General features: G+C 41.0%; 1 protein-coding gene across 5 annotated transcripts in view; it reads left to right on the forward strand.

The window, feature by feature from the left end:
* Positions 1-13,347, forward strand: part of GRIA3 (glutamate ionotropic receptor AMPA type subunit 3) — a 153,850-nt gene that overhangs the window by 79,263 nt on the left and 61,240 nt on the right. For all 5 annotated transcript variants that reach the window (XM_086470459.1, XM_086470458.1, XM_086470462.1 and 2 more), the window contains exons 5-6: positions 9,013-9,066; positions 10,572-10,733. In XM_086470459.1, the coding sequence (XP_086326585.1) occupies positions 9,013-9,066; positions 10,572-10,733 (216 nt within the window). The remainder of the gene's footprint in view (positions 1-9,012; positions 9,067-10,571; positions 10,734-13,347) is intronic.

Raw genomic sequence — 13,347 nt, forward strand, 5'->3', positions numbered from 1 at the left:
ACCCAAATCCCTTAATGTCATGGTTGCTGACCTTCTGTTAGTGTCCGACCCAAGAGGCATTATAGCCAAGAAAGAGGAAGACAAAACACTGAACCAGCAGATCTAGGTTAAACCAATGAAGAGGGTACCATAGAATGGTTTGTCAGTGTCAAATTAAAACAATTCTGGCACTCAACACAGAAAGTATATTGTGATTTGGAATTTCCTGTACATGTTTGGTTTTTTGTTTTCAGTGAGGTCTGAAGCCTCTATGTGAAAGTTCTGGTGAGTTTTGTACTTAAGATTTGACAGAGGCTTGAGAAAGTACAGGAACCTCTGTGGAATTACATTCAATATAAAATCTGTCCATTATGAATATTTTTCACGGGAGGATGTTTCTCAAAAAATGTACTAGAACTGTGTAGGCAATTAAAATATGATCTCCTTCCTAAAATTACCTATGTCTGGAAATCACTGCTGCAGAGTAACATATGTAATTAAGTCATTTACTTCCCATAAATACAACTGCAAAAATTCCTCCAGACCACAACTGGATTTTTACTTTATTAATCTCACTTAAGGAGCTAAAGGATTCACTAGAAATTTCTACAACACTTATCTTCAAGGAAACTGTCTGGGAACAAGTGTCTTGTCTTGAGAATATCTTGGCAAAATAAGGAGTAAAGGTCTTGGCAATTTTAGTTATCCCTTTCGTACGCTACAAAGACTTTTTGTTATGATTGTAACAATCCTCCATCTCTGATCTTGTTTTCAGTGCAATACCTTCAAGTGATGAAGGGTAGCTTAAGTTTTGATTGACATTGACGTGAAGGTCTTTCTATTGAGGGACATGACTTGTGAAGAGAGATGCAGTCCTGAGAGATAAAACACTGTTCTCATCTGTCTAAACAAAGAAGAGATTTTGATATAAAGAAAAGTTTATTTCATGAATTTTATTCAGCTTGAAGAGTAAATAATTGTGATTATGAATGTTGGCTACCAGGAATCATAAAACTCTTCATCTCAGTGTCCTCCAGGGTCTAATGTTTTGCAGTAGAATATGTCCTTTAACAATAACTGTGCCAACAGATGAGTTAATCTGACAATATTGCTAAGTCACACCAAGGAAAATGAATTTAGGAAAATAATTTCAAGGCACAGAAAATACACAAAACTTTGCCATCACGCTGAAAGAAATTAGGAGAAGGTATCACGCTCTCAGAGCCTGTGTTGCAGTTTGTAATTTTTTTCCTAATTTTTTTCTAATTCTAAACCTTTTATGGACAAATTAAATGCATATTCCACTACACAATCTTCAATCAGCAAGTGTCAGATTAGTTATTGGAAAAGAAAGATTAGCCATATGGAGGGAGAATGAAGTACAATATAGCTTTCAGATGTTGCATTTAATTACCCTCCAAGGACTAACAGGCACAGTCATCATCTATCCGGAGATGGCCTAAAAGTAAATTTTCACTCTTGATGTGACTATCATCAGGGAGAGAGGCATCAGAGAGTGGGGCACAAGTAGGGGGCCAGAGAGGGAAGAACTTTAATAAAAGGCTTCAGAGGCATCTCAGATCCCTGCTTCTACCATGCGCATTTTTGTCCCGTTCTTCTGGGAGATTCCTGTTCTCTAGGATATTATCTCCCATGAGAGGTATATAGCAGAAGAGTCAAAAGCTGTTTGAAGAATGTTTTATAAGCCCAAACAAATCGTCTTGGTACTGTGTTATAGAGGAAAGTAGGATTTTGGTTATGAGGTGTAGTCGCAAATGTCTAAGGTGGCAGTTGCATGGAAGTATAATTCTTAGGTCCATACACTGCACAAAAAATACAAAATCCAGCAGTTGGGACTGTGCATGGATTTGTGACATTCCCTAAAGGACATGAAGCCTCTGAAATGGTAGATTAATTAATCTCAACTGTGTATGCAGTTATTTTTATCTGCAACAAATAATGTGTGTGTGGAATCTCCATCTTAATATTTAGTACATTCTTCATTTAATATTTAACTCAATATAGTACTCATTCTTCATATAAATGAAGTCAGTGTTTACTGCATATTTTACAGCCTCACAATCCTTGGTGGCCAGATTCCCATCCCATTAATACTAAACAAAGAAATAAATTGCCTTCCCTGGGTTTGCACTACAATTACAATTGTGAGGTTTTGACCCTTGAGGGAAGCCACTTCTACTGAACGTGAAAATGGCTTTATTACTGTGGAATTAAAGGCAGGACAAGCAGCACTTGTTTTGCTGTGGCAGACCACCGCTAGCTGTGATGTGTCTTTTGCCACCACAGGACTGATGTTCCTTTGGAACCTTGTATATAGGTGCTGTTGTTGGTGGTGTGATAGAAAGAGACAAAATCATGACACCAAAAAAGCTAAGCTTTATCAATTTACTGAGGGAAGGTCAAGCCTTGTCTAGTGTTTGTAATCCTCAAAGGGAACTTGCTCTTTCTGCAGGAGCATGTGTGTAAATTGGAAAACAAAACTCTGCAAACTTAGAGGAAAATGGATCTACTGAGGTTACAAGGGATCTTATTTTTACTGTGGCATCTGATTAGATGAGGAAAATCCCGTTCCCATTACAGGAGAACTTTTATTTTCTTTTCTCCTCCTATTTATCCTATGCGTATCTGGAAAATTTACATGACAAGGGGTGACCTGTGCAAAGTAAACAGAGTGAGGAATGATTATGTATGGCTGTCAAAGGCTGTTGCACCTTTGCTCACATGATGACGCTGTAGAAGGTAACTGCATTGCTGTTAACAGTGCGCTGACCCCGGAGAAGTGAAGCGCAGGGGCTGCCAGCCCCATGGGCAGCTCCCCCACTGCAGCAAGCATCTGCAGGAGTGGGAGGGAGGCCAGGGAGAGGACTCTGTTTTCCAGCTGAAGGGCTTTGGTTTCTCCCATTTCTTGACTGGTGGAAACAGAGCTGAGAGGCAGTACATTGCCGATGGCACTCAAGATAAGCTAAACGTCCTTGCTAACATACAGACATCAATTTTTGGGGCCTTGACTTCAGCTTTTATTGAACTAATTGTATTGTCACCCTGATACTCTGTTCCTCTCCTTTCTGAAGTGTGTCCTGAAGACCAGATTAGCCAGTGCCACTGGTCCAATAGGGTGCTGCATCACAGGACACAACTTTTCAGTCATGCAATCCAATCATGCAGCCGGGTGGGAACTGTTCATATCTGAGATAAGCTTTAAGTAACTCCATCCTCAGAACAGAAATGCTATCAATAGGGACAGAAGCTAGAAAACACCTGACCTGATACCCAGGAGAGAAGACAGTGTGCTCTGCAAGACATTAAGCTTGCCAGACAGTTGTTGCTGTGCTTGATATCCGTGCTGTTCCCAGGAAGTGCAGTCAACACTGAGCTGATCCTGACGATGCTGTTGAAATTTTTTTAGACATGAATCCATTTATCTGTTTTGCTTGTTTGCTGCTGAAAAGGAATCATGCCATCACTTCTGGCATTTTCACACTGCTTTGAAGGCAAAAGTGTCATAATTGTATTTCTATAGCAAGGTATAAAGGCACATTACTGCTCAACTGGAAGTAGCTAAGCTCTCCTGTCCTCAGAAACCTTACACGTATACTTAAAAATCAGTAGAAATGGTTGAAGTTAAATGTGGGCTTTTTGCAAAAGTGGAACCCAAATTAATGCATGAATAACCTCAACAAAGACAACAAAACACATATTTAGATTTAACTTATAGGAAATCTCATTTTTCTTTCTGTCTTTTTAAAACCTAGGAAAGAATAATTCCAGAGTTAAACTGCCTCATTGTTCCCAGATATGGTCTAAATGGAAAGACACATTACAGCAGGTCAGATCTCTGCCTGTCATTCCATTTAAGTGGCATATTTCTGTGACTTGTCAGATATGAAAAGCACAGTAAAAATCTTTAAACCTTCTTTGTGGTAATACTGCCTGTCAGTATCAGTATTTTATGTTATGGAAAGATCTGATAGACTCATAAAATATCAGGGTTTTGAGCGCTGTAGATGAGGTAGTTGTACTTTTGTGATCTAATTTTTTTCTTTCTTTTTTTCATTTATAAATAAAGGATGATAAATAATTTTGATTAAACAGACTAAACTGTCCAGATGGCAATGGATTCAAATGAAGGGAAGCTGAGCTCCAAACAGGTATTAATTGGATGTGGTAGTTTTCTTTTCACTGCTGTCAAAATAGTGATAGCTACTTCTCTAGGTAAAAGTGCAAGCATATCCTCTTAGCTCATATTTTTCAATGACTCTTTAAAATCAAAGCCCATGAAGCAGTAAGGTAGATTTAAAAGGGATCCTGGAACTTCTGGGCTTAGAGGGTTGTGATCAGCAACACAAAGGCCAGCTGGAGGCTAGTTACGATTTGGAGTACCCTAAGGGTAATGGGGCTAATACTATTTAACCTTGCCATCAATGATCTGAAGGTTATGGGATGGAGTGCACTCTTAGCGAGTTTGCAGATGATACCAAATTAGCAGTGTTTGATAAACCAAGTGGTTGTGCTGCAATACTTTGACAGGCTGGTGAAGTGAACAGAGAGGAACCTCATGAAGTTCCACAAAGGGAAATGCAAGGCCCTGCCCCTGCAGAAGAATGAACCCATGCACCAGTAGAGACTGGGCAGAGGCTTCCTGGCTGGAAAGCAGCTCTGCAGAGAAGGATCTCAGGGTCCTGGCAGACAAGCTGAGCACAAGCCAGCACTGCACTCGCACAGCAAAGGCAGCCAACATCATCGTGGGCTGCATAGGATTAGCATGCTCAGCAGATCCGTAGACGTGATCCTTCCCCTCTGTTCAGCACTGGTGAGGCCACATCTGAAATGCCGTGTACAGTTGTGGGGTCACTGGTATAGGAAAGACATGGACATCCTGGAGCAAGTCCAGCGAAGGGCCCCTACAATGATTAAGGGACTGGAGCATTTGACATACAAGAAAAGCCTGAGAGAGCTTGGGTTGTGCAGCCTGGAGAGGGGAAATCTCAGGAGGGATATTAATAATGTCCGCAAATAGCTGTTGGGAAGGAATGAAGAAGATGGAGCCAGACTCTTCTCAGAGAGTCTCGCTGAGTTTCAGAGTCTCAGGGGTGCCCAGTGACAAGACAAGAGGCAAGGGCACAAACTGAAATGCAGGAAATTCTGTTTAAACATCAGAAAGATAATTTTTGCTGTGAGAGTGGTCAGACACTGATGCAGGCTGCCCAAAGAGCTTGTGGAGTCTCTGCCTTTGGGGTTATTCAAAACCTGACTGGACACGGTCCTGAGCAGCCTGCTGTAGCTGCCCCTGATTTGAGGTAGGGGGTTGGAAGAGACGCTCTCTAGAGGCCCCTGCCAACCTCTGTTCTGTGATTTCCTCCATCTATAAAAGAAAAATGATCTTTTCCTTTTATGAATCATAGACAAACCATTGGTATTTTTAAGACAAAATACGACTGCTCAGTCCCACTTACCAAGCTTGCACTATTCCTCCATCACTTTTGAGCCCACAGTCTTGTCTTTCATTGACCCATTCTTTCCTTGCCTCTGATCTGTTACTACTCTTCACCAACACACTCTGTTCTAACCAGTCTAGTTCCTCGTCAAGTCCCTGAAGAAATATTCCGGTGAAACCCCCAGATCTGTCTCCATCACTACTGTTTAAAATGTCTTCCCTGTCTTGACTTTCATCTAAGAGTTCAGCAGTCTCCTCGTAATGTTCTCTTCACCCTTAACTCCAGCATTTCATTTTCATGGCCCAGCAACCCAGATCCATGTTCTAGACCAGGATCTAGCTGTGGTTGTGATTTGAGAATGGAATAAGTCCAAAGGTGATGGAGTAATTGTGAGGTTAGTATTAAAGTTATTTTGCTTCCTCTTCACTGTCCTTCCTCTTCAGTGTTGTGTCGCCTTTGACTACATCATGAGAGAATCATCATTATCGCTTTACATCCTCTGTAGAAATTTAATATTAGCCAGTTAATCTCTATAATGCTATCTTCCAAAACTGTAAGAAAAATGTAAAAGGTAAGGCAAAAAATTGTAGTTGCCTGTTTATTATCATGATGACTGATGCAGTGGAAACCAAGTTGTCTTTATGCTTTCATTCAAAAAATAACTTCCCCAGGCAAATGAAAAACTAAAATTGGCAATGCTGACTTAATTTCTCAGATCTGGCATATAAATCTTTGTTTCCCGTAAGGCTGGTGCTGGCCAGCAGATTTGACTCTTATTTTAAAACCAGATACATTTTAATTATGTACGCTCTAGATTTTCTCTTAATTAATTGGAAATATCTGAAGAGTTAATTAAAAATACAAACTTTACTTGATTCTATATCAAACCTGACATTATGATCTTTTTATCTACAAGGCAAGAATTATGTGAGATCAGAAGTTTGAATTATTCATGATAGTTTTCAGCCATTTTTTCTCCTCCTCCTTTGTTCAGTATAAAATCTTACAAGCTTTTCTTTCAGTCAAGGTGAAAGCAATATTAAGTCGAGGAAGTGAAACTTACCAAAGACATGTAGCTCTGTGAAATCCTTGTCCTGTAATCCCGGCTTTCTATTCACCACCACTATTCAATATCCCACTTTCTATATAAGCTTCACAATATAGAAGCAGTTGACGAGATTTATTTGTTATACTCCTGTTTTCCTTCTTCATAAAAAAGCTTTATCCATCCCTTCGTTCCCCCAGGAGTAACACTGATGTCTGTGATTGTTTCTGCTGGGCTTGCTAATCCAGCAGCTCCATTCAAGATGCCGGGCAGTGTTGGTAGAGGGTGGAAAGGGAGGGAGGAGGAGAGTTGTGCTTGTTAAGATTTAGGACAGCATGTGTAGTGAATTTTAAAAACATTGTTAAGATCCAATTAAATAATTATGAACTAACATGGTTGATTGTGTGAGTAGAAATACTGGCAGGTCACTTCTGAAAGATGCTTTATGAATTAAAGCTTGACTGTAGTACGTTTGACCTCTCTAAGGGACTAAACAGAATTATTTCTGGTCATTTTGGAGACATGACAACAGATGAGACAGAAGTTGAGTCTGATCTATGCTAATGAGTCCTGCCTTTCCTATTTGCAGTATTGCTCCTGATGCCTGTAGCAGCTCTATGTATGTTTTTCTTGCAGCCACTGACTTCATCTGTCATGGTATTTTTCTCTTAAATAAACACATTTCTAGATAGAAATGTAAAAGCTTTCTTATTTGTTACAAGGTTAAAACGACAAAGAGTATTATTGTTGTTGTTAAGTAAGTCCTTTGTCTCTGACCATTTAAAAGTAAATCACTGCCTTTAAGGTGAAATTAAAACATACAGAGAATTCAGTATGCAAATAGCATGCACACCAGGTGATTTGAAGGAAGCCTGCACATTTCCATAGAAAACAAATGTGAGTATAGGAAAGCAGATGCTTTCTACCAGTAGAGTGTACATGCAGTTCTCAAGAGGACCTGAACAGCAATTTATTTTCAGGCTGCTAGAAGTATGCAAATTCCTACAGAATTAAATGTGAATTTAAAAGAAATGGCATCTATTAAGGACAAGACAACCCAAAGAGGCAATTGGGAACTTAATAATTTAATCAAGAACTTCAACCGGCTCAGCAGTATATCTAAAGTCAATGACTCAAATGTCATCTGTTTTTAGCAAAGACATAAATGGTCATGTTGAAAAGATGTCTTTTAGAGTACGGCATTTGGAGCATTTGTCTGTGACATGAAGAAGTACGTTCATATGGTATGTAGAGATTTTCAGATGATCCTCCATCAGAAAGCATCATTTGTTCATTTGAGCTGCTCACAGGATATAGTCAGTGATACACCTGTGGTGTATCGCCAGCATTGTGTTTGCTATTTTTAACTTTTATTAATTTAACCCAGCAAGTCTGAGGAAGTTTGATTCTGTCCTGACACACACATAATCACCACAATTATTAATTAAAGTCTTACTGCTGGACATTGTTCCACCTGATGGCTGTGGGACTGGATTTATGTTACTGAGATTATAATCTGAAGGCAAGGGAATAGTGCTAAATGCAGTGGCATAATCTTGCACAAGGGGTATTGCTGGTGAGATGGAGTCAGCTGCATAGACATGGGAACTGTGTTTTTCCTCTTTTCTGAAAAGCCGCCCTTTCTGAAAAAGCCCCCCTGGAGTGGGGGACAAGCACACAGGATGGCAGAATTCAGGTTTGCCAGACAGTGCTGCCTCCACTCCTCCCCGATACCATTACAGAATCCGGCTGCTCAGTTCATCCTGATGCTTTTTGTCTCATAGTGATTCCATTTAATGACTCCATTTGTACAGAGGGATGCCCAAGTGGGGTCAGGGAGGGCAGATGTTGGTTTAGTGGAATATGCAACATCCCGTTCAGTATAAATTTTGTCTAAATAAGGTAAGGTCGGATGTTCCATTTAGATGCACTGGAAGCAACAAGTTTTCAGGCCTTTTGAAAGCTGTCAAAAGGCGATGAAAGTCAATGCTTATAACTTTAGGAATTTACCTTGAAGCCTTCATATATGACAAGGCTTGGACACGGTTCTCATGGCAGGAAACCCCCTGTACGACCTGAAGCCTACCGGCCCCACTGTGCTGGCACAGTTAGAAGCACAGAGAGTGGCTGAGCTGTGTCACCCGCCTCTCATACACTGCTCAAACAAGGAACAAAGTAAACAGGAGGTTACTGAGTGAGTAGACAGTGTTACCTCATTTCAGAGTGGAAATACTTGAACTGATAACTAACATCAACCTGGTCAGCAAGGGAGACACTGTGATCACAAGGGTGAGATTGCTGGGTAAGGTCATCTCCACAAGCGGAGTCTTCTCAGCCTTGTGAGTTATTCTTCTTTGTACTCTGCCTGTGTGTTTTAAAAACTCAAATGACTCCGTCGTCAGGTCTGTGATACTCGTGCTGCCCATGGACGGGGCATAGAGGATTACCAAAATGTTCATTCTCTGTTGTTTTCCACTAGTTAAGAGTCATCCTCCTACAGCTGAATAATGTGTAATTTTTTTCTTCACACAGGTTGTAATCCTTGGCAAACATTCTAGAGGCTATCACTACATGTTAGCTAACCTGGTAAGGACTTTTCTCCATTACAAGTATAACTAAGGTTTAGAGGGTAATGTATTCTGTTCGGGTTGTGGCAACTTTAATCAACAAAAGTGGAAATGCATGGATGAGTTCTTGGATTTTGAGAAATTACTTCAGTAAATACTAGAACTGGTGTGTTATAGTAATTTATACTCAATTATGGTCTTTCTTTTGTCTAAGAAGCTCATATCCTCTACTAATTTTAAAATAATAATTTAATTATATGTTTTCCACAAATTTGTATCCTCATAAGTAAGACACTTGATAACTGTAATCTTCTATTTGAAATTTAGCAGTCCAGGAAAAATAATTGTAGTATATTTGTGTATAAAATAAGTGGTAAAAAGCTGCAAATTAGAATAATTTCATCAAGTAAACCAGCCAGGCTGTTTAGCTGTCCTTTTGTATTTCAGTGTAGGGTGGTGCCTGTGTATGTGTTGACCTACCAAGAAAGACAGTATGTTTTTATCTGTATCAGAGCTTCTTCTGGGTTCTAAAATTGACTTTCAGAGATGTTTATGCTGCCTTTGAAACACCATCTGCTAGAGTTCCTTAGAAAAAGTGTTATATTTTAATTGATCCTGCGGCAAGACTAATTTTTGGGTTCCGTGTCTGCTGTCAGTGGAAGAATGTTTTTCCAAAACTCACACTTTCAAGTTAGAAATACCACTTAGTAGAAGATTCTCTGTGTCCATGTTTTGGTGTGATTAAAGCAGAAAAAAAAAAACCCACCAAATTTTAAAATACCCTTATTTATTAGTAGTATTGTATGACTTTAAGATATGTCATTTTGCATTATGAGAACTAGTCATGATCTCACTGATTAGCATGTGCATATAAGTACAGGGGTTCTTGTTCTGGGTTACCTTTTAGCATGTGTAACCATTGACATTCAGATAAACGTGACTGCAATCAAGTCATACTAATCAAAAAGACACTAATTTACCACCTCAGGTATAAATAACAACAGAATGGGGCAGAATCATACCATTCTGTTTGCAGGTGAAATGTTAAGTAATGCTGTGACAGAACTGCCTAGCAAGAGGTGTGTGCTTTGCCTCCATGGAACAATAAGGCTGCTAAGTGGTTTTCTGCTCCCAGCGCCAAACCTTTAGGCACACCTTGCTGTACAAATGGGATTGAGGTCTTTGACCAATTCGCACCGTGATGAGGAGAAAAGAGGAAATAGTACTTCAAGTTTCCCCAGTTTTCTTTCTGACCAGTGAATATTACGTGCCACATTGCCACAACACAACAAGGCAGTTTTCTGTCGCAAAGGTCTGAACAAGAAGACATTTTAAATTCTCTTCTGTGCCGCTATCACACAATCCAAGTTGTGATAGTAATTGTCTCCTTGGTAGAATATTTTCGGCTAACAGGAGGGAAATTAATCCATTTCTTTTGTGCTACGCTTGTAGCAGGTAAAATTGAGCCCAAAAAAAGGGACTTTGGGTGGCAATGATTCTTGTTTTCTACATGTGTCCTCCCAGGGTTTCACAGACATTGTTCTGGAGAGAGTAATGCATGGAGGTGCCAACGTTACTGGATTCCAGATTGTTAATAATGAAAACCCAATGGTTCAACAGTTTCTACAACGCTGGGTGAGGCTGGATGAAAGGGAATTCCCTGAAGCCAAAAACTCACCATTAAAGGTATTTATCCTGACAGTGATGGAGACTATGTGAGTTGCTTTTAACAATTATTTGGGATTTTTTAACCCCAGGTGTGTGCATGCGTATGATACAGATCCCTGATTAGAATACGTTGCAACTTTCACTGCCCTTCCAGAAGAGAGAAAGAGGCAGAGGCTGTTAGTTGGACACAAATGCCCCCCATGGTGGAAGTTCCTCAGAGGCAAAGGCTTGGTCTTGCAAATCCTGTCATCGTGCGGTGGATATAAAAATTTTTCACTTAAACTTCTTGGATTAGTCTTGGGGTGGATGTGGGGACTAGTTAGGGTAGGTTTTAGATGCAAACTGTGGGTTATCAGTCCATTTGAATGCTAATAGAGCATTTCACGTGCAAAATAAAGTAGTTCTGCATTCACTGAGGAGCCACTACCACCTCCTAGTCCCTGCTGACAGTTGTCCCCGTAATCTAACCTTGTATTTTGCACCACTGTCCTTTGCTTCAACACTGTGGGTAATATATCTGCAACCAATAGATTTTCCAGATTTTTTGCAATTGAAGTCCCAGGTTCACTGAAACTGTTGTAGATTGGGTGAACTAAAGGCTACTGCTATTAGGAGACTCACAACCTGTTAATACCTCCACCAGATTTTTTTCTGACTCAGCATCTCTATAGTAGGAGGGGATGCTATTCACTGTCCAGTTGAGGAGTGCATCAAGAATACTTTGTCCAATGATGGGGGGACAAGGAATGGGGATTGCGGTCAGTTCATCACACTGTTGTTTCTGCTGCTCCTTCCTCCTCAAGGGGAAGACTCCTCACATGCTTCCCCTGCTCCAATGTGGGGTCCCTCTCATGGGAGACACTCCTCCATGACTTCTCCAGTATGAGTCCTTCCCACAGGCTGCAGTTCTGCACAAACTGTTCCAGCGTGGGTCTCCTTCATGGGGTGCAGTCCCTCAGGAACCGACTGCTCCAGCGTGGGTCCCCTCGCATGGGGTCACTAAAGGCAAACCTGCTCCAGCGTGGGCTTCTCTCTCTACAGGGGCCACAGGTCCTGCCAGGAGTCTGCTCTGGTGCAGGCTTCCCACGGGGTCACAGCTTCCTTCAGGCATCCATCTGTGCCGGCATAGGGTCCTCCACGGGGTGTAGGCAGTCATCTGCTCCACTGCCCATGGGCTGCAGGGGACAGCCTGCTTCACCGTGGTCTTCACCACAGGCTGCAGAAGAATGTCTGCTCTAGTGCCTGCAGCCCCTCCTCCCCCTCCTTCTTCACTGACCTTGGTGTCTGCACAAATGTTTCACACATTCTCACTCCTGTCTCTCGCTGCAATTACCGCTGCACAATAACTTTTTCCCTTTCTTAAACACGTTATCCCAGAGGTGCTACCACTGTTGCTGATGGGCTCAGCCTTGGCCAGCGGCGGATCCATCTTGCAGCCGGCTGGCATTGGCTCTGTCGGACACAGGGGAAGCTTCTGGCAGCTTCTCACAGAAGCCACCCCTGTAGCCCCCTCCGCTACCAAAACCTTGCCACGCAAACCCATTACATCAGGGAAGCATAAAATACTGGATAGGAAAGAAAAATCTAGCCCAGTCCAATGCACGGGGTGATACCAGGGTAGGCAGTAGGGCTGGGTTGGACTACAGACAGAGTAGGAACCAGTTACACGGTTCTGCTGCCAGAAGGCCAGTGCCATTCGCAGGCATACTCTTCCATCCCTGGGATCGTGTGATTTCTGTGGGGAAGGAAAACTATCTTAATCCCTCACCATCCCACAGCCTTGCTGGCATTTCAGAGGAAGCAGAGAAAGGCAAACAGAGGCCCACAAAACTCGGATTAGTGTATTGTTCCCTGTTGATTAGGACCTGCGCCTGCTTTCTAAAGCGTCCTAGCAGATATGCAGAAGTGAAGATAAGTATCGTACTAATCTTAAAAGCTCTGAAATATATAAAGTTAACCTGGGAAGATTTTATTCCACTTGAAAGCAATTTACCTTGAGGGAAAAATTATTCTCCGTCCTTAAAAAAGAATCTTAAGTATATGGTACAAACACAAAGATTACATTACCTTTCCACAAATGTACTGCTCATTATAGAAATGTGACGGTATTTGTCAATCAGACAAAAAGCATACTTAAAAATTGATGTACAATATTTTTGATTAGGAAATAAAATTGCCTAGAGATTAAAGCCCTGATGTTTAATTTATTCTGTATTTTATCAGCCTTTCCCTTCTCTCTCTCTTTTTTCTCTTTGCATGCTCATGCATTTATAAGTAGAATTCAAATAAAGTAGAAAATTAGATAGCTCTCTTGGCATGACTTGGAAGGGACTGCATTAAGGTTACTGACAATTGATGCAGTCTGCTGAAAAAATTATCAGCATGTAAGTTTCATGTAGTGCTAGATTGGACAGCTATTACAAGATTTTTTTAATACCAGAACAAATACTTTAAAATCACTATCAGATTCTATATTGTTGTGTGGAATGTGACATATAACCTTTGTTAACCTACTAAAAGAGGAGAGGGTAATCATTGAAAAACATCACAGGAAAAGGAAAAGGTGGGCAGGATCAAAAGAGCACCTATACCTAGATACAGTCAGAGCAGGAGCCACCCCACACACAGCCCC

This window comes from Leptosomus discolor, chromosome 9 (assembly GCF_034619465.1).
Source record: "Leptosomus discolor isolate bLepDis1 chromosome 9, bLepDis1.hap2, whole genome shotgun sequence".
Taxonomy (NCBI): domain Eukaryota; kingdom Metazoa; phylum Chordata; class Aves; order Leptosomiformes; family Leptosomidae; genus Leptosomus; species Leptosomus discolor.